The sequence below is a fragment of the Colius striatus genome, chromosome 5 (genome assembly GCF_028858725.1).
Source record: "Colius striatus isolate bColStr4 chromosome 5, bColStr4.1.hap1, whole genome shotgun sequence".
Taxonomy (NCBI): domain Eukaryota; kingdom Metazoa; phylum Chordata; class Aves; order Coliiformes; family Coliidae; genus Colius; species Colius striatus.
This window is the reverse complement of record NC_084763.1, coordinates 57,585,325-57,607,307: the sequence shown is the minus strand read 5'-3', so window position 1 is coordinate 57,607,307 and position 21,983 is coordinate 57,585,325. Positions and strand designations below refer to the sequence as shown.

Here is a 21,983-nt window from a genome sequence, read left to right as displayed (position 1 = left end):
AGGTAAAGCCCAGCATGGCCCTGGGGAGGATCAAAAGGACTCACTGGTGGGATCTGAGTCCTAACCCATCCTCCCCCTTGGACACTCACATGCACACCCAGAGCTGGCCTCAGCCCTAAAACCCCCCAAACTCTCCTTCCATTTCAGTGCTAATTCATGACAATGCTGTATCCCATGGCTCTAAAATAGCCTGGTAAATGTCTTCTCCTTTTATAGCAGTGGCCCTATTGTAAGCTCTGGCATGTGACAGGTCTGAGAGTGACACAATGTGTGACTTTAAGAGACTGGACAGAGATAAAGACCTGTGTGTGCTGGTGGTTTATCCTGCAGCAGCCACCTCTTTCCTGCCTGTCCCTCTGTCTCCTTCTCTCCCCTTTTAACACAGCCCATCAGCAAACCAGCATGCCTCCAAAGAAGCCTGAGCCCAAGAAGGCTGAACCCAAGAAGGAAGAACCCAAACCAGCACCTAAACCAGCAGAACCAGAACCCAAGAAGGAAGTTGAATTTAACCCAGCTTCTATCAAAGTATGTATCTCTAAACCTGGCAAGGGAGGAGGCAGGCTGGTGTGGGCTTGGGTTGGTGGTGGTTCTGGTGAGGGGGTATTCAGGGCTGTGAGATGCCAGCCTCCAAAAGCAGCCCTTGGTTTTGAGCAGGGCATGAGCAGCAAAGGCAATTACCACAGGTAAAGTGTGGGAGCAGAGTCACTGGGAGCTTTACTGAACAGAGAAGCTGAAAGCTGAATCCTACTTTACCTGAGGATGCTCAGACCTGTTTGTCCTGTCTTATTCACAAAGGACCAAACTTTATTGCATGCAATCTTCACTGACCTCAGTGGGAAAGGTGTTGCCCCTCTGCAGGCAAGGTTGCAGCTAGATGCCAGGGAGCCTTTGGCTGTATTCAGGGCTGACCTCTGACTAACCAGCAGCTTGATTTTAGACTCGGAGTGCATCTGGAACATGGGTTGAGTTAATTTGTCTCTGCCTAGAATGTATCACTCTGGTAGACATCCCCAGCATGGGACTTTCTTAAAGAGAGCCAAGTGATATCTGGGGTTTTCCAGAAGAGCCCAAGTGAATGGCAAAGGGACTGTGTGCTTATGTGTGTGCTTTGCAAGGCAGAAGGAAACTTGGGCAGAACCCCAGTTTTCCTGGATAACCCACTGCTTTCAGGTTCTGCCCCTAGGATTCCTCCAAAGGGCTCACTCCTCCTCCTTTCGAGAACTCTGCTGGAAGGAGTCACTGCTCAGCTCAGCAGCGTTTGCTGTAGTCTTGCTTAAACGTCTAAGGACAAGATTAAGTCTCCAAGGCCATTTTAGAAACACGTTTTGAGACCATTTGGAGTCACTGCTTCAATCCTGAGCTCCCAAACTGGCATCACATTGCCCATTCAGTGACCCACACCATTGACAGGGGGCTGCCAACGTTTAGGAAACACTCGAGGTTGTAATTCCAGTGCAATGATGCTGGAGATCTGTTTCCCTTTCAGATGCTTTCTTTTTCCCCCATGAGAACTGACCCTTCAGCAGATATGTGAGAGTGCCTCTTTCTCTCAGGGAATGATAAGGAGAAAGAAGTTTTGTGTTCCTATGGCAATGGCCATGAAATGGTCTGTCAAAGAGTGACCTCTTGACTTCCAGAAATGCAGTAAGAGAATGGAGATCTATAAATGGCTTCTTCCCCTTTCCTCCCTCTGCACCACACACATTGGCAGGCAGTGTCAGAGATCCCTGAATGCATCTTTAGGAACAGCTTTCCCATACTGTAAGCACCTCATGATGGACAGACACTGCAAGACATAGCAGGGTTTCTTTGAAAGGCATTGTCCTTTGGGAAAAGAAGAGGAGCTTTGAAGCATCTCACACACAGAACCACAGAATCAAAAGGGCTGGAAGGGAGCTGCAAAGCTCATCCAGTGCAGCCCCCTGCCAGAGCAGCACCACCTAGAGCAGGGCACACAGGGACTCATCCAGCTGGGTTGGGATGGCTGCAGAGAAGGAGCCTCCACAGCCCATCTGGGCAGCCCCTGCCAGGGCTCCCTCACCTCAACAGGGAAGAAGCTTTTCCTTGTGTTTCTTTGGATCCTCTTCAGCTTGTCCCCACTGCCTCTTGTCCTATCATCACCTTGTCTTGGTGATGACCTGTGCTTATGGTTAGCCAGAGGATGTGAGACAAGAAGAAAACAGACAGAGCTCCACTTGCATCCATGGCACCAGCTCCTCAGAGCTGAGCTGAGGGGTAAATACCTCTGGGACCTGCTCTTGTTAGAGGAAAGGTTTCTCCTTCAGGAAAACAGAGAAGCTATGAGAGAAAAGGAGTATGTTACTTTATGTCTTCAGCATGCCTCCTGAGCACACTGTGACAGCTCTCACAGGTGATTTGTAAACCAGGGGCTGCTGAAACCTTTTGCTTCTTCCACATGGAGCTGACTCTTCAAGGTGGGGATTTCTAACAAAGGGAGCACTGAAAGTGTGTTTGTCCTGCCTTGAACCATACAGGCTTTGCAAATCCTTCAGGTTAAACACTGGTGGAAAAATAACCCAGTCATTTTTAACTGTATCAAGAAGTCAAATTACAATGAATTTGGGTTTGGGGAAGTTTTTAAAGTGATGAAGTAAAGAACTTCCAGCATGACCTTGGGCAAGTGGTAGGTGGTGGGATCCAGCTCTCTGCAAACATCTCTGTACTTAAACATTCCTGCCTTGTAAAAGGAGGAGGGAGTAATTGCAATAACTTCTGTTTGAGGGCACAGATAGCTTGGGCCAGGATACCATGGCACTGTGTTAATGCTCAGCTGGGGTACTATGACATTGTGGTATGAAGGGCAGCAAATCCAGTAGAGAGATGAGTTGTAATTAAAGGACAAACACCCCAAACCAGTCCCTCTCAAATAAGCAGCCATGCATCTTTGTGATCAATGCTGCTCCAGCATCATCAGACACATTGTCATCCAAACAGGAGTGGAAACCAATGCATTTCTGCTGTTTGCTTCTTAAACTTGCTCTCCACACCTATTCATGCAGATTGATGTTGTTCCCTCCAATGCAATTTGCAGTTCTGGGTTCTTGGCGTGGCTTTTGAAACAGCTAAAAACCATCTGTTGTGTTCCTAGAAGAAAGAGGCAAAGCCTGTACTCCTGTGATAACATCCCCTCATCTTTCATGGAATGGTAGGGGTTGGAAGGGACCTTTAGAGATCATCTAGTCCAACCCCCAAATATTGGCTTTGCAGAGAATATTCCACTGTCTGCTACAAAGCAAACTGGGTCAAGCATTGGCAGATGCAAGGCTTAGATCTGGGTTTTGTTTGGTTGCCCAAAACTCAGAGCAAAGGGAGATTATATTATCTGGGAGATAACAGAATGAATGTTACTTGTGCCCAGGGGTTGGGGTTGGCAAACACACTGCTTCAGCAACCTACTTCTGGTAGAGCTCTGGCCATCTGCTGCAGCTCAGATACCTCCCTGGATCATTGTACAACACGTGAGAAAAATGCTTTAATGAGTTGTGAAACTCTCCAGACATTTGTTTCTGCATTCCAGGGTGAAAGTGGTTCTTGGTTTCGAGCAGAAGATGCTCTGCAGTTAAAAACCCTTCAGCTTTGTGCCCAAACAAGATGTTAGAAAAGATCAAAATGCATCTTTTTTTGGTGGGAATGCCTCAAAGGGTCAACATCCATCCTCAGACCTTCTTGTGCAACTCTGGGTTTGGACTGTGTGAACTTTTTCTTTTAGACACTAAAAAGTCTGAAACATTTCTGTGGCAAAGTACTTCTTGTTTCAGTTTTCCTGACTGATGGAGCCTGCTGTCATGATAACAGCCTCAGAATCTTGTTTCACACTCTAGAATCACGTTAGATCCTCCCACTGTCTTTGCTGCTTCACATTCTCAGTCACATCAGGTCTCTGTTGGGATGTCAGTTACTGACAGTGTGAGATGTAGCCCCTTAAGTAACTGCAGTTGCTCTAAACACATCACACACACACTCCAACAGGATTTAGATGTTTTCAGAGTATATTGGACACAACTGAATGTTGTTTGCAACCCATACAAAAGGTTTTCTCTGTTTTGCTGTAAGAGTTTGGCTGAGCCCATGAGGAAATCTTTCTTTCACAACGTGTTCCTCTAGAGTAGCCCCTGAACCTCTTTTCTTTGGGGAACAGGTTGTCCTGAAGAGATTTTGTAGCAAGAAACTTTTCCCTATGTCTAATGAATTCCCACCTGAATGCTGCCTTTATCAAGGGGGTAACATTCTGCCAGAGACACATTCTGCTCCCCTGAAAAATAGTGAGGCTGCTGCCTTACAGGATTGTTCTGTTACAGTTAGAGACACAGCAAGTGGGACAGGCTCAGCTGCCTTTAACCACTGGAAAGCTGATCGTTGCTCTTAAACAGATCATAGTAGTGTTAAATACCTATATTGGGATGGAGTGAATCAGCCCTGGGTGATGCTGTTGATAGAGGTAGTTGGGATGCCAACATTTCAGCAGCTAAAGTTAGCTGAGCTGACGTGTGCTCAAGGTCCAGTGAGTGCTGGCTATGGAAAGGCCATGCAGAGACAGCTGGTGTATGTGAGAACCTGGAAGGGAGGGAGCTGACCATATAGAGTTATCCTTAACAACCACATTTTCCCTTGTCATCACTTGCTGTGCTCGTTGTAGCTGTGTGCAGGAGTGCAGGTGCCTGGGGGAAAATGCAGTCACCATTTATTTCTGTGGAGTGCTGTGATGTTGAAGCGGTGTGAAACCTCCCTGAAAAGCCCTGCAGGCTTTGGAACATCTGCAGGGATCCTAAAACATAGAAAAGCTTCTTCCTCCTTTTATTTTCCTCTCTTTTCTTTCCCTGTAAGAGGAGGCAGGATGGGAGCAGCCACGAGGGAAATACTCAGGCATCAGGCACCAGCAGCGAGGATGAGAAGCCACAGAACTTGTTTGCTGAGCTCCAGCACACTGAGAGTGCCTTGATGGCAGGGTCACAGGCAGGCAGGTGCTCAGAGATGCATGTGTGTCAGTGTGACTGCATCCTGGGGGAGAGCAAGCAAACATCCCTTGGGGGAGATGGGTTGGTTTTCGTGGGGAGCATCAATCAGTGCCTTGCTGAGGGATTTGTTCTGAGATGAAGTGACTGGAGTTTCAGAGTGAGCATGGATGTGGGAGGAATGAATGTGAGTTAATTGTAGACATGCTCATGAGAAGCGCTTAGTCCACTTCAACTTAAGGAAGAACTTTTCTACTGTAAGGGTGAGGGAGCCCTGGCCCAGGCTGCCCAGGGAGGGTGTGGAGGCTCCTTCTCAGGAGGTTTCCAAACCCTCCTGGACATGTTCTTGTGTGAGCTGATCAAGGCTACCTGCTTGAGCAGTGGCTTTGGACCAGATGATCTGAATGGATCCCTTCCAACCCCCACCATTCTGGGATTCTATGAAGGGCTTAAGCAGGGAATGAAAAAGCAGGAGCTGCTTTGTGGATAAAAAGGGGTTTGTTTCTTGGGTAAATGTGTTGCATTAATGTGTAGGAGAGAAAAAAAATGCTCTATTAAAACTGTGACTGTGTTAAAGCAATGTGGTTTACGGGAGTAAGGAGTGTGTGCACCAGAGAGGATGGAGCAGCACCTGACACCTTTGTGTGTGAAGAGGCACCTGCATGAGACAATGCTTTTGTAGTCATTCCCTGTGGTGCAGAGACATCAGGAGCAGGTTTCTCCAAACCTATTCCCCAGCCCGTTTCAGCTTTGCTTTACACCAGAAAAAGCACAGGTGTGCCCCCCTGTGCATCCCCTGGCACAGAGCCACCCACACAAGGTAGCACAGGATTCAGTGTGGGGACCACTGCTTTGAGTCTCTGAGCACATGCTGACCTGGGATAAGTCTAAGGGCTTGTCTGATGCAGAAGAAAGCATACCATAGGCAGCTTGGAAGAAGGAACCATGTTTTGTTTTAGGAAGATGTGGGGAGGATGCAGGTCTTTGCCCACCTTGAAGCCTGTCAGGATCTCCTTGACAGCCTGGCCAAGTCCTGCTGGAGAATGACGTGGGAACTCTTCACACCTGTGTCCCTGAGCCTCCAAGATCATCAAGACAGCTGAAGGTGGTCACCACATGTGTTCATCCTCTCATCTTTCCCTCTCCAACCTATTTTTACCCTTGGTCTCATTCCTCCCAGGTGCTACATGTTCCCATTGTCATCACCATTATTATTACTGGCCTGCAGAAGCGCTTTTGGAGAGCAATTTCCCTCCTGTGCTCACATCTTTGAAGGTTTCTGAAGTGGGCAGACACCTGCCAGGCTAAGCTGAGCTCATGCTGGGCCTCTTTCTCACAGGGGTTTCTTCCTGAGCCTTTCAAGCACAGAGACATTTGAGTAGTGAGGCTTGAGCAAAGACAAGAAAGCCCATGGCAAGCTCTTGGGAGCAGGGAGGAAATTTTCCCTTTTCAGCTTCCTTTTTGAAGATATTTGCCTCTGATTCCTCCTTCTCCCCATGGACCAAGTGCTCTGGCAAGGTGTGAGGACTTTTCTATGCTTGTTGTGATTTACTCAACAAGCAGCAAGGTCTTCTTAGGTGTGTGCTCAAAGGCTGCATTGATCTGGCAAAACAGCTTCAGATGCATGGAGGGCTCAACTCCTTTTTCAGCATGACAATGGTAAGTGTGGGGTGACTCTTTATTTGGAGGGGGGGAAATGCCCAGCCTGGCTTTGAGGGAGTGAACCTTGACATTTAGCTTGGGTGAAATGTGTCTCTCAACTGGTTGTAATGCAGAAGCAGCAGCTTGCCAGGGCAGCCCTTGGCTGCACAAGTGTGAACAACTGTCTCAAGCATGGGGTTGTAGCAGACAATGCAGGTTAGTGCTTCTGCAGAGGGGGTGGACTAGATGATCTCTAAAAGTCCCTTCCAGCTCCTACCATTCTATGAGAGTCATTGGAGGTTTGGATTCCACAACTAATGGACAAGTGTCCCAGCTCCCTCGTGCACTAGAAAGATAATGAGCCAAAGTGCTCTGATACCCTTGGGTGGCCACAGGAGAGGAACCAGAAAAGACTGAAAGAGGATCAATCCCATTCAGACCCTGAATAACCAGAGTCCTCTTTCCTGCTCAGCCTACACCAAAGGCAAATATGAGGCTGAGTGAAGAGGGCCAAAGGCTCCTGCATGCCACTGAGTGCTTGCTTCACAGAACATGTTTAATCATCTAATCTGACATCCTAATTTGCAGATTTGGATTCACATGAGCTCTGCTGAGCCCAAAGGTTAGGGAAAAGCCTTTTGGGCTCTATGACAAAGCAAGGCAGACAAGAAGCAGCATTGACCAGCTGAATTTCAGGCATCTGCAAGTTCCATATTCAGGCTCCCATTTCAGAAACAGATACTTTCTTGAGAAACAGGTTCATTCATTTCACCCAAAGATGAGCCTCTGAGGTAGACTGAGTAAAGCAGTAGTAGAGAAGAGGCCCCATTGAATTATAGGCACACTGGAGCCATGATCTGGGTGCAGTGAAGAGCCCTGGCAGCTCGGTTTTGTGCCCCAGGTAATGAGAATTGCAAATACTTGGTGCCAGAACTGGGCTGTGCCTGGATGCAAGCCAGTAAAACTATCTGGTTTGGATTTCTACCAGTGTGGGGACTTTTCAGTAGTAAAGACATTGGCTGCTGAATGTTAGGAGTTCTGCCCGAGGCTCTATTCTCAAAGAAATGATGGATCTGCTCCAAAATCCTGGCTCTGGGCTGAGCACAGAGGAGAACAGCTCCACAGGATCCTGAAGCTGAGCAATCTCTATCATATCTGAAAGAAAATCCCACATCCTCCCCATCCATCATCCCCACAAAGCTGGAGGGGGGGGGGAATCCAAATTCAGTAGCCTGTGGTCCTTCCTAGGAAAACCTGGCCTGAGGGTTTCAGCTCACTGTGGGCAGCAATTGCTCTGAGTGAGGGCTGGGAAAGGATCATCACCCTGGAGGGATCCCTCTCCAAATCCAAGTCTGTGGCATGGCACATTGCAAATGGTGCTTTCTCCCACCCTGTCTCCTGCTCTGTACCTTTCAGGGGATGCAGAGGTCTGACATGATACACATTGCACACACATGAGTGTGCAAAGGGGAATCCCAGCTGGAAGATGCTGTCAGAGCTATCAGCAGCCTCTGATTCCTCTCCAAAGCCTCCTTGCTTGTGAGAGCCTGTTGTATGCAGCTACCACAGGTATTTTCTCAGGACTTGGTGGCTGAGACACTCTGCCTTGCATAGGACAACAGGGAGTAGTCAAGCTTATAATGCCCCATTAACAATTTGCTACAGTGCTTCTGGATGGACCCCAGAGACAGACATAATTAAAATGCCATGCTGACATAGCATGCTTCTAAAGGCAGCTCTGCTCTTTTGTTCTCTCCTTTATTTATCACACTCCATGTCAGTCTGGGAGCACAGGACATTCCCAGCCAGGCTGGCCATCGTGGGACAGCCCTTAAGAGTGGAGAGAGCACTTTCCTCTCTCCTCTCCCTCACTTTGGAGCAGCTGGTCCCTGGCTGACAGGAATTTGTCAGCTTGTTTGATGGGAATGAAGCAGGAGTAGAAAGAGTAAAGGGTATTTCAGCACAAGGAAACAACTTGTAGCCTTGACCCAGCGAGATGTTTCATCAGAAGAGCAAATGTGGGATGAGACCAATCCCTGGGGCTGTAGCATCTCTAAAAGAGATGATTCCCCAAGAGATGCAGGTCAGGAGGCAGAGCAGTGAAGAAACAGGAAGATATTGAGCAAGCATGCAATAAAACACAGCAAAAGGGTTTCTTTGTGGTATAGTCCACTCATTCTTAGGGCCAAAACCAAAGAGCACTGGCAATCCAAGGAGCTTTCCAAATGACTCCTCTGGGCTGGTGAAAGCCTGGCTTGCTTTGTGTATCTCTTGTTTGCAGAGCTGGGTGATGCTGCTCATAAAGCTCCTTTTTCAGAGAGGCTTGAGAAGTGCAGGTTGGTGGTGTCAGACTTGTTTTGCAAGTACACACGGATTTTGCAAAGGGTTTTCAAAAGAAAGTCACCAGTTTGAGCCTTGTCTTTGGTGAATTCTCTCTGTAGATGGCGTTTCCTGAGCTGAGGCAGCTGTTAATTTTGGAGGGTTCTTTCCTTCTTACATTAATAAAAAACCCCAACCCACCATACCCAGAAATTCTAATGGTTAAAATTCCTTCAGTTTGGGCAAAAGAGAACATTTGGACCAATGTGGAACAAGTTTTCCTCCCTCATTTCCAGCTAAAACTGTCATGGAGTAGAACACAAACCTCAAACCTGTTTTCATCCTTCATCAAAATGACTTTTTTCCCCCCTGAAAATCTGGCTATTGATCAGTGGCACCCTAAAAGATGTGTCATTCTTCTGTGCACTTTCTTCTTCCAAGTCTTTGTTATGCAGCTTGCCAAAAAGATCCCATTTCTGCACTGTGTGATTGATGTCTGTGGCACAGGGAGCTGCAGAACCAAGCCTGTAAACAGCTCAGCTTGGTCTGAGGGATGCAGAGACCAAAACCTGCCAGGTTTCATTGGTTCTTTGTTGTTGTTGTCTGAAGTAAGTCAGAGTTGCAGACTTACTGAACCCTCTTGCCTTGGAGCATTTAAAGCCAAACACTCAGCTCTGAGGCTGCAGCTGGGTTGTGAGAGGTGGGAGCACAGCGGGGTTTGCTCAACGTGGCTTTCCTCAGGCTCACACAGAAGGGAGATGATTTCTCCAGGAGTCATCTTTTCTCCTCCAGGGCTGTGCTTTCAAAGCAACTCTTTGCTTTTGCACTGCTCTCAGCAGGGTCATTCTGATTCAGTCACTATTTTCCTGCTTAATTTCGTCCTTCCAGTCATTATCTCACACAAGCCAGGACAGAACAGGCTGTTTATTTCTCCTTTGCCACTGGTTTAGCAGCTTTTTTGAAAAGAAGGGGATGAGAGGATGACAAATAAGCCCTGTTTTGACAGCTTCTGGGATGTTCAAGTGGCTCTGCAGCAGGTCCTGACCTGGAAAGCCTTTAGAGCAATACATCCTGCCGTGGCAATTGATCTTCTACTCTCAGCCAAGGCATTTCTCTTCTCCTCCAGCACACAGTGTGGCTGTGGCCTCTGTAAGCTTGTTTGCATGTCTGTAGCTGTGCACAAGGCAGGTTTGCTTTGCTTCATAGATGGGGAAAGGAGCAACAGATTGCTGTGGAGATCTCATGCTATGGGTGTGTGCACCTGAGGTGAGAAGCTATTGAGAGCTGCCTGACCCCCAACCTTACCATCCTCCCTCTCCAGCCTTACCTTTTCCTTCCCCTCTCTCCAATTTGCCCCTTGATGAGCAGGGAGTTATTAAAAGCACACTCTGGATATGGAGCAGCTCTGTAATAAGATCTGCATTTCTCACATAGCTGCTAAACCTCAATCAATATGGTTTTAATCACCATTTGTGTAACGTGCAATAACTATTACATTGAAATCAAATGCACGAGCTCAGAGCATGCAGGAGGCCCTGGCCAAAGTGCTAACCTTGCCCAAGTTACTGGAAAGCTGGACTGTAGAGACAGGGTATTTATTCCTCTCCTAAACCAGTTAAACCTTAACTTGGAGAAGGGGAAAAAGTGTTGAGAGTGGCTGTAAGAGGGATGGAGGTAGAGAGGAACAGGGGTGCTTAGTAACAGAAAGTTTCCCCTAAGCTTTGCAAAGACTTTAGAGTTTGGGAAGAGGTGCCTGGCTGCACTTTTCCCCTGTGTCTGTGCTGACAGGATGGAAAATGTCATGAGTGGGTGTTCCCTGTGGGGAGTGGAGCCACACAAGTGATGAGATGGATGGGGAAGTAACTCAGGGCTACATGATGCTGTGCTGCCTTCCCTCCTGGTCCTGCACACCATCAATTCCCAGCGTTACCAAACTGTCACCAAGTCCCTGCCATGCTGGCCAAGGGCAATGCATCTGCACATGAAGGAATAGAGCCCTTCAGCTTTGCTGTGCAACCCCCAATGGTGGCCTTAGGTGCCATCACCTTGGGGAAAGACCCATCTCTGCACTTACAGGCTCCAGAAGCAAAATGGGTTCAGTGACAAATAGAGGTCTGAGATGGGCTTTCATCAGGAGTTTTGATGTGTCAGAAGGGTAGGGCTGGTATCAATACCTGAAAGCTGCTGTGGAGCAGTTCCCCTCAGAGGCAGGAGAAGGCAGGATGCATCCACAGTGATTTTCAGGCAGGGATGTACAGTGGGTACCTGCTCTGGACTGATCCAAAGCCAGGTAACCAGTCAGCTCTGCACCAAAACAGGGAGCATGGGAAGAGCTGCTGCTGCCTCTCTATGGCTCCAGATGATGAGGCTTTGGGACTTTGTATCTCAGACTCTCCTAAACCTGTAGTGGCTCTGAATAGTCTCAAAGCACAGAGCTTTTAGACTACCAGTGAGCTCCTCCACCTCCACCCTCTTTCCTCCTCCAGCCCAGGGACTGTTTGCTTAAGCTTTCTTGAAAGGTTTCCAAGTGGCAAAAAGGTTGGTTAAAGCCCAGCTATTAAAAACAGCAACAACAAAGCAGTGTCAAAGCATATTTCCTAGCAGCATTTCACACATACATGTGTATATATGTATAAAACTATCACATGCTGGCCAGAGTGAAGAGGTGGAAAGACACATGGGAAAGGAAATGGATGTAATAGTAGCAGAGGGGCAATGCCAACATAATCTCCAGAATGTTGGGGTGGGTTTTTATTCCCTCCTAAGCAAATTTCCTGCTGGAGATTTTGTGTCTCCTTGTGTGCATGCATCTCCCATGGCACTGTTCCCTCCCCTGGCCTGTCTGCAAGCTGAACCCTAAAAAAGCAGCCAGGCAGAGAGGGACTCACCTAAATTTAACCTGAGTTCATGGTGCCATGCTCAGGGTATGCAGTCAGCCTGCAGCCCAGCTCGCTTTGGTGAGATAGCTGCTTCCCAGAATCCCAGCCACAGCCAGGGAACTGAGTGTTACTGCCACTAATAACAGGGATCAGGAGAGCTTTAGCAGCTTTTGCTCCTGAGTGCTGCCCACGTCACGGGCTGATTCCCAGCAGGGTGCCCATCAGCACAGCTCACTCCAGTCACACACACTCCCCAGCTGGTTTGTCCCAGCTGAATACCTGCATCCTGCTTTCCCAAAGAGCTATGTTTTACAGCCAGAAGATCCCAGCCTCTGGCTTTAAAAGGCTCAGATCAGATTTATACCAATCCCTTACAAACCATCATCTGTCACAGCTGGTTTCTCTGGCTGCTCTGGGGGTTAATGTGTGTGCATGGTTGTCAATGTGAGCTGTGCATACAATAGACATGAGGCAGAAGCTGTTCCCTGGGAGGGTGCTGAGGCCCTGGCACAGGCTGCCCAGAGAGGCTGTGGCTGCCCCAGCCCTGGCAGTGTCCAAGGGCAGCTTGGATGGGGCTGGGAGCAGCCTGGGCTCGTGGAAGATGTCCCATGGCAGGGGGATGGAATGAGATGAACTTTAATGTTCTTTCCAACTCAGACCAGTCTAGGATTCTGTGATCTATATATATATATGTGTAGTAAGTATAGAAATGTCTACATAACTAGGTAGCATGTGCCTGTGTGCATAGATATAGCTATAGGAAATGAATGAATGTGCATTTATATATATTCATACATACATATGAATCAATTCACACATAAACAGTGACATATATATAGATGAGCAAACATTTACACCCAGGCAAAGTGCTTGTATGGCCAATCTGGGGACCAGTGTCCCCTTCCCATCCCTCCAACACATGCAGGAGGGCCAAACCCCACAGCTCACCCTGCCAGGATTGCTCTGGGAAGGAAGGTAAGACTCAGCCTGTGAGCTGGCCAGAGCTTACCCAGCCTTCAGCCTGCAAAAGCTGCTCTGCTCTAGCAAACCTGACACATCCAAAGCCCAGAATAGAAGCAGAGACAATCCATGGATTGTGTTTTCTGGGAAGCAGCAGAACGTTGCAGCTGCTGGGCAGAGGTGACTGGGAATTCTCCTGCAAGAAGGCTTAGAAAAACAGATTGGTTTAGAGCCTACCCAGCTCAAACAAACAAAACCAGCAATGGGGAGCAGGGTAATTGAAGCAAAAGGCATCTTTGAGAACCTAGCTATGCTTAAGGGCAGCCTGACAATAACTGCTGAATAGTTGAGGGGAGAAGGGAAAACCAGAGAAAATGTTGGTAAGGAAAAGAGCTCCAACTTTTCAGTGCTTGTGGTTGGTGCTGACTGACTAGTAGGTAACAGTCACAGCCTGGCAGGAGGTGAAAACCTTCTCCCTCTTGGATTTAATGGTTGCAAAAAGACACCATCTCCCTCCCCTCAAATGCACCTTTCTCTGTGTAGAAGCAAAATGTCACCAAATGCCACCCTGTTTGGTGACAGCACTTTGCAAACAGCCGCTCGATCTGCTCCTGGCACAGCTGTGTGTGAGGAAGAAGAGGCAGCTCCTGTAATGAGTGTGAAAGGGTGTTGGGAGACTGAGGCTGTGGGATGTGCACAGACCTCGTGGTGCTGTGCAGGAACTTGTTTTGCAGTGTGACCTTGCAGGGCTCTGCTGCAAAGCCTGCAGAAAAGCACCACAAGCCTTAGGAGGATTCTGTGATCAGGGCTCAGAGCACTCGCTAATGTGATCAGCTTTTGGACACTGATGCTGTTGCAAGGGGACTGAACAAAACCCTCTCAGACAAAGCTCTGAAACCTCAGCTCCAGTTGCAGTTGTAGAATGTTTTGGCTTCTTTCTACCTAAAGAAATAAACCTCTGGATGGAGCAAGGGACGCCAGCAGGCTGAGCTGAAGGGAACCGATGGTGATGGCAGCAGAGAGAGGGAAAGGGTTTCTCCTCCTCTTTTTCTTCCCTTTTCCATCAGAATTGGAAATCTTGGTTTCCAGGGCAGGGTTTAAGATCTCTATCCCCTTGACCAGCCTCCCAGCTGGGGCTCAGCTTTATGGGTTTGAGCTCCCTGGTGATGCTGGAGCCGGGCAGGAACATCCAGCACGGCTGCGGTTACACAATCAGAGCCTCCTGCTTTCACCTCACGTGGAACAGTACCCTGCTTCAGCAAACAACCACCAAAAACCCCTCAAAAGAAGTCCCAGAGCATGAAGCACAGGCAAATATTAAGTTTGTGCTGGTGGATTTTGTATGGGGAAGGTTTTGGCCCGTTTGGGACCCGGGGCTGAGTGACAGCCTGGTTATTTTGGGACAGGCATGTGTGCTACTCCTGCCAGTGTCCTGAAACAAAAGCAGAGCTCTCCTCCCTGCCACAGCCTTATCGTGGGCACTCTTTGGCAGCTTAATCCTGGTGGGTTCTTTTTTCAGACAGTTGCAAGGCAAAGGGCTGTGACATTTCAAAGGGACTGAGCTACTGTTTGACTTTGCTTGGGTTATGAGTGCGTGAGGTTGGGCTGGATGAGAGACAGGCAAGCTGGGGAAGGAGCTGGAGAAACAGTCTGATGATGAGCAACTGAGAACACTGGGGTTATTTATCCTGGAGAAGAGGAGGCTGAAGGGAGACATGAGCACTCTCTACAACTATCTGGAAGGGAGCTGAAGTGAGCTGGGGATCTTCTCTCCTGTGATGAAAGACAGAGCAAGAAGAAATGGGCTCAAGTTGCCCCAGGGGAGGCTGAGGCTGGAGCTGAGGCAGAACTGTTTCCCTGAGAGGGGTGTCACCCCCTGTGCCAGGCTGCCCAGGGAGCTGGGGCAGTGCCCAGCCCTGGAGGGATCCCAAAGCCGTGGGGCTGAGGTGCTGAGGGGTGGCTGTGGCAGGGTGAGGGGAGGGCTGGGACTCAGATGATCTTAAAAGCCTTTTCCAACCCAAATGATTGTGTGATTCTATGATTGGCTGGGGGCTGGTGGCTGGCATCATCTCATCTCTGGGAGGACTTGGGGGTGGCAATGTTGGCAGTGCCAATGATGGATGGAAACAGCAGCCTTGTGACAGTTGGTGTCAGGGTTCATCTGGGGAAACCTTCATATTTTCTACTCAGGGTGCTGAAGCTCTTTTGTGTCTGTTGCTGGGCTGCAAAACACTGTCAGAGTAGACTTTGGAGGGAGAGAAGCACAAGAGGTGGTTATGATTTCTGCTGGAGGTCCTTTGCCAAGGTGTTTCTTTTCTCAGGGCACCTCACTGTGTGTGAGCATGAGCTTCAGCTTCCACACTCCAAAACAACTCCTTTGCTCCCAGGAGATTTTTCCTGCTTTACAGGCACTTTTCTGCTACATCTTGCCTGAGCCCCATCAAACTCATTTCACTGAGGCCAACTAAACGTCTCCTATGGGCTTGTTGACTGCTGGCATGACCAGCACATCAATCAGCAACAGAGGGGAATTGCACAACTCTGTCATCTGAGAGCAAAATTAGTTCAGTAAAAGGTGGTTGTTTTTAGGCTTGGTGAGGGAAATTAAAATATTAGAAGCAACCAGATTGAATTTTCAGGAGGAGGTTTCAGCAACACACAAAAGAAGCCACAAAAATTGTGTTTTGGCAGCTCCAAATGGATTTGTTCAGCCTCAAAAGAATTGTTTTGGTAGGATGTGGAATGATACAGTGTCAGGGAGTGGGATTCTTTAAGTCAGTTTTACATTAATTAGACCAATTTGATATCAAACCATCTGAATTTAAAAATGAAAACAAACAAAAAAGAGAGAGGGAAGAAAAAGCTGCCAGTATTAACTAAACAAAACGTTCCCTTTGGGGGATGAAAAGCAAAGGGAAAGGCTTCGATGTCAAAATAAGAAGTGTAATAATGAAGCCTCCTTCTTTTCCCCTTACTTTGTTTACCAAATCACATACAGCAGTGCTTCACATCTCCTGGGCACTTTCCAACACGCCATAGCCACTAAACAGGTGGTTTGGTGACTAGTTTTCCCTGTCCTGCTTGAGACCATCTGAAGGTGATCCCGTTGCAAGGGGCTGAAGTGCAATGCTGCCCCATGGTTGGGTGTGGAGTGATGGAGTTAACCTGTCCCTGCACATGTGGGTTGAGATATGGGCCTTTTTCCTCCTTATCACCCACTTAACCTCAGGTCCTCAGAAGTGTTGCAATGTGGTCCCCAAGCTGGAGCCTTGGGGTTCTTCCCCATCAAAGACTCGACCCATGTGTAGCATCTACTTCAAGCAGACAGCACAGGCAATGTCTGACCTCTCCTACGCCCCAGGCTCCCCTCCAGCACTTAACAGAGGGTATTTTTTAGGTTTTATAATTCCTTCCATGGTTGAGAACATCTGAACAAACATCTGCTGGTGAAGGTGGTGAAGGGGGGTTGAGCTGCAGAGAAGGTGGGAAGCCAGCCATCAATAAATGATTGGAGAATCCAACCCCACGTTGCTACAGGGAGAATAGTCAGTCTGCAAAGTGCTTCATATTTCTGGTGCTGGCTGTTGCCAGAAGCCATCTCAGTTCTCCACAGCGGATGTGTCATTCTCCTGTCGAGCCTCTGGCATTTCCCTTTTCACTCTGGAAAGTTGTGGCAACACATTCCCCAGCCAAGAAAGGGAGCTATCAATTTATAGTCTACTACCAGAGCTGGAAAAGTACAGTGATTGAAAAGCACGCTGCTCCTTCAGCCCCAGAAGGTGTTTACAGGGAAGGAAAAAGCAAATGCATGTGAAGCCCTGTCAGGGGATGGCAACACAGTGCTCTGGCTCAGGTTGAAAGGGCAGAGCATCATCTTCAAAGGTGAGGCTGCTTTGAGTCCCCACGTGCTTGGGCAAGCTTCCTGCAAAGGGCAAAGCTGAACCTGTGCCCTGTACCCTTGGCAGGCTGTGGTTCCTCTCTCAGTGGGGTTTCACAGCACAGTACTATGGCTGGATAGAATTAGTCTGAGGTATTGAGGTTCAGGATTATGTTGTATTTCTGTCCTTGGAGTAACAGCCCCATGAGTTCCTTAAATCTATTTCTTAACCTGTCTACACCGTTGATCTCTTGTCTCTCCACAGTCCTTCATCACCCCATAACCTTTGCTGCTATGCACCTACCTCAGCTTTTCCCCTCTCCAGCTGGGGTCATCCCATGGAGTGACCCTGAGGCCCAAACCACTGTTTCCTAACCCCAAACCAAATATTGCTCCTTTACACCAGGCTTTGACATCCACTTCTTGAGCAACCAGGTGAATGAAAACTCCCCAACGTGGCAGACCTCATCCAGACTTACTCCAGAATAAAGTAAGGTCCTGGAAGCCATCAAACCTATTGAAGTTATAATAGAGGGAGTGGTGATATAATTTTCCAGCTCTCAGGAAACTCAGATAAAAGAAAGATTCAAGGTGACCATCTCCTATTGAAAAGGAATGGAGGCTGGATAAAGAGTTGTGTATTTCCTTCTGTGGCAGCATCTTCTGCATGACTTTGACAAAGGCTGTTTTTTTCTTGTCAACTGGATGCCTCATTCTCCTGATCTTGAAACACACATCTTTTTCAATGAAAGTCTTCACCAATTGAGCTGAAAATAATAAGTGGTTTCTATTTTTCCTTCCCCTTCATCATCAGTGCACTTGTGTGCTGTAAAAGGTCGTCAATTCGGTTCTCTGACTCCCAAACGATGTGTTTTCTGTCGTTCCCAAATGACCTGTCACTTCAGTCCATTTCCTTCAGAAATAGTTCTTGTGAAAGCATTAGAGGCTGAAGGTAAAACTGAAATCACTGAGTATCAGCAGAGTTTTAAGGCTGCACTGTTACTGTGCAAAATGCTGGTTGTGTCTCAGCTGTTCCCCGTGGAGAGCGGGTGGAGCTGTGGTACTGCTGTGTGTCACAGCTACTCAGGGGTCTGCACCCTGCCTTCCCTCCCATCAGACCATGAGCTGGGTAGTAATAATGAGGAAAGTCCTTAGGGCAGCCCTGGGAGTTAAATGGAGATGTACCAGCAGAGTTTCAGGAGAGAGAGGAGATGAGACATTAGCAGTGACCATCGAATGATGGTAAAGGACAGAGCTGTGTGAGACTTGACTGTGTGTCAAGGTTCACCCATGGGCAGTGGAAGAGCTTGTGTACATCAGAACTGCCTTGCACAGAAAGTGATGGGAGAGGGGATGATGTGTGTTAATAGGTTTAAAATGTCTTAGTGGGGAAAAAACCACCCCATGTGCTTTTGAAATGCAGGTGGGAGCTCACCACAATGATACTGATCTCCATGGTGTTCTGGGCCTCCTTCCATCTGCTGCTTTTCTGCCTCCTAAATCAGTCTCCCGAGAGCACAACTAAGAAGACTCCAAGCCAATTCTCTTCTCCTTCTCCCAAACTAGCCCTGCCATGGCTAAGGGAAAACCTTGCTGCTTGGATCAAGGCTCCTCAGTGTACTATGAAACAAGACTGTTGATTCTTTTCTGGGGGTGCTCCTTGCTTGCATTGCCTAAGTGCTTCCCCCCACACAACCTCTTGGCTGCTGGCTAGCAAGGGGTTTATGAACAAGTCTCACTTCAGACTCAGTTCCTCTGACATATGAGGCATAGAATTATGTTCTTGGTTGTGATACTGTGAGTTTCTCAAAGAATTCCCTGAGATCTGAAGCTGTGAAGGACATGAACAGCTCCAAGGGGTGTGTGCATCCCTCCTGGTGTCTCTGAGACAAATACCACTGCTTAGGCAAAGAGGGCAGTGGCCTCAGGGGTAGAGAAGATGCCAGGTGATGATCTCTTAAAGCCAAGACTGCTAAAACCACTTCCCATTTGTCATGGAAAGATTCTAACTTGGACATCTGGTGTCTTCATGGCTCCACCAATCAGGGCAAGGAGGTAAGTGGAAAGAGATTAGCAGCCTCATATGGGTTTGTAGCACTGTGATGTGCTGGGATGCTTGGCACCCACAGGGATGGCCTTGCTTTAAAACCTTGGTTGCCAGCTGAAAAAATGACAAGGGAAACCCAATTCTTCTGATGTGCCAGTGTTTTAAAAAGAAAGGAGGAAGAAAGCACAGCCCCACGGGAAACCATCCTAGGCTGCTTCCAGGGAACTGCAGAATGTAAAGCCATAGCTGGGAAAGCAAATGCACATTAAGCCTGTGAGTGGGTTTGCAGCCTCCAGCTCTGGGTGACGAGGGCCGCTCTGCTGAGCTCAGCGAGGTGTGGGGTGATGCTGGGGTGCAGCAGTGTGAGCTCCTGAGGGCAGGAGTGGGTCTGGGCATCAGAGATACCACAGGGAGCTTTCACTCCCTTTGCTGCCCATTGTGGCAGAGCAGCCTCAGAGCATGGACATGGGTCTCTGCTTCTAGCTGCAATGCACCCCACGGGACTCATTTACCCACTGCTTGGCTTAGCCAGATCCCATTTTAGCAGCTTGTCCTCTGTGTCTCTCCTGCCTGAGGTCTCTGGGGTAACCCTCATGGGCAGCCCCACCTTGGTACAGAGAGATGGCTTCGGGTTTGTGTGCTCCACACCATTGTGAGGGAGAGGGAAGGCAAAACAAACCCTCCTCCATCTTCAGTCTAAAGGCAGCCCAGAGCCCGTTGCGCCCATCCGCAGTGAGACCTTGTGGCCGGGCAAAGGATGACTCGCCTTTCCCTCCAGCTCCTGCGTGGTATGTGCTGAGAGGGGAGAAAACAGCAGCTGCCACTGCCACCCACACATCCCTGCAGCTTTCCTGAGAGGAAGCTGTGCCTGGCTGGGAGGTCTGGCCAAGCTGTCTGTCGCTCGTGGTGCTCTGGGCGATGTTTGCACAGGGGCCACGATTAGAGGAGGGGCACACTCAGCCCTTCAGCTCAAACCTTCCCTTTGGGGAAGCCCTGGGAATTTGCAGTCATCCCTTTTTTTTTTTGCTCTGGCACAGTTTGTCCCACTCTGCAGCCTGCCAAAGGGCTAGCTCACACTTTCCAGGTGAAAAAGGTCGTCTGCCTCTCTGCCTCCACTCTCTTTATCATCATTGTAGAGCTGATTGATCCACCCAGTGAAAAGGAGAGCATAACTCATTTTCTACCCAATTATAGGCTCAAACATACCCCAGAGGTGCCCATTCCCTTCTACTGGTATAAAGCAAATGTGAGATCACTTAACACATCTGAGTGTCTACCTTTAAGTGCAGCTGACATGAATTCTTCTCCAAGAGCAATCCATCTCAGTGATTCAAACGTGAGGTGCCAGCAGCTCTGACCTTATTTCACCCACACTGGCTGCTGATGCCTGAATAAACTCAGGATGCAATTAGCTTCAGTCAGATTCTCTAGGCTCAATATAATTAACTGGGCATCAGGTTGCTCCTGACAATGCACCTGTAGAAGTGTGTTCTAATCAAACTAAGGTACGTGGATTTGGGTTAGGACCCAATCTAGGTTATTATAATCCTCATGACAAAGATGTGTGTGTGGACCTTTCTATGTGTTAGGAAAGGGATGAGCATTGCTATTCTTTTGGGGGCTCCCTTCTTGCATTCTTTAAATGCTTCCTTCCAGACAGCCTCCTGGCTGCCACTCAGGTAACTGTTTTATTAATTGGATTGCATTCAAGGTAAACCATGACTGAGAACTGCAAACAAAGTGGTAATCCCCTGAATGAGCAAGTTCATGTGAGGATTGAGCAGTGCAGACAGGAGAACAATGACCTAATTTTCAACAGCTGAAGGACTAATGTTGAGTCTTATCTTCCAAGTCCACCAGATGTTTTCTGCTTCTTTCTTCTCCTTAAGCCAGCAGATGCTCAGAAACATTGTGTTAGGGAGAGATAAGCAGGACACAGGTAAGAAATAGGAGTTTGGGGCTGTCTGTGTCTGTCTTACAGACCTATATTGTGTCCTATGAATGTTAGAGCTCCTTGTGCTGCTCAGGGTATCTGGAGACAGAAAAGAATCTGGAAGTTGTCCAGGATGGGATTTACCATGGTGGTGCCATAACCATCTCTGAAGAGGGCATCAGTGGTGGGCAGCCACCTGGGACAGGGGAAGGAGATTACACTGGAGGAACACAAGAATGAGCAGAGGGCATCTGCAGACTTGTGAGTGCAGAGGTTCTACAGGTGAGGCTGGTGAATAGGGAAGGTGGAGCAAAGAATAAGAATGTACAGGATCTAGACAACTGTTTTCTTGGGGCTGGGTGTCTTTCATGGACCTCACAAACATCCATAACCATAAGGCAGAGACTAAACCAGTGCTGCTCTTGCTTTTCTTTTACCTGGCTGTTATTCTTTGTGTGTTTCAGGTTGAATTCACCCCTGATCAGATTGAAGGTGAGGAAGATGTGTTTCTCCTCTGTGCACGCTGAATACCGTCCCTGGGAGGTGTTGGCAAGTGCTGGGGTAGCCATGGGTGTGGTATTGCAGCTACCTTGAGAAAACTGTTCTTTACTTCATGTCTTTGGTCCTGCTCTGTCCCTCCTCCAAATCCTCTGTTGGGTTGGCCAAGAGAACAGGGAGAAAATCATGCACCAGGCAGATTTATTTTAGTAAAGAAAACTTCAGCTCCACTGCCACTGAGGCAAAACCAAAAGAGAAAACACCCACTCCCCCAAAACCTCAGCCCAAATGGCTGCTCTTTCTTGAAGAAAACCCACTAATAAAACATCAGTCCTTCCAAGGGAAAGTCTCCCAACTCTGCTTGTGAGAGTTTTCCCCTGTATTCAGTCAGAATTGAGTGTGTCACAGCTTTGTGACAGCTCTCCAGAAACCAGCAGTGACAGCTAAGGTGCTGTTTTCTTTCGAAGCAAAAAGCATCAGAAATCATTTTCCCAGCCTGAGAAACTGACACTTAAACCCTCCTGCATGGAGCCCTGGGAACACTACCACTGCAGCTGTCCCCCTTTTCCTCAGCTACCAGCCTGCTTTCCACTTAAAGGGGTAATTGATAGGTGGAGTCAAACATCTGGCATAACCTTGCTTTAGTCTTTAAACACTTGGCAGAATGTGGGAGAGCCTATGCAAGATGGTATCAGAGAGTGGGTTGATTAGAGCAGATGGAAAGAAAAAGTCACAGGCTAGCCAGGAAAAAAACCAGGGTGCTTGTGTACCCATCATCTCATTGGAAAGGCTTGGAAATGCCAACCTCAGGGCTGCCATAAAATGTGGCAGGGCTAGAGCAGATGCAGAACGTCTC

At 48.2% G+C, this 21,983-nt stretch overlaps 1 protein-coding gene across 1 annotated transcript in view; it reads left to right on the top strand.

Annotated features, from left to right (window-relative positions):
• Positions 1-402: 402 nt before the first annotated feature.
• The window catches only part of MYL3 (myosin light chain 3), a 32,350-nt gene continuing 10,769 nt past the window's right edge, over positions 403-21,983 (top strand). The window contains exons 1-2 of the mRNA XM_061996647.1: positions 403-525; positions 21,094-21,121. Coding sequence (XP_061852631.1) covers positions 403-525; positions 21,094-21,121 — 151 coding nt within the window. The remainder of the gene's footprint in view (positions 526-21,093; positions 21,122-21,983) is intronic.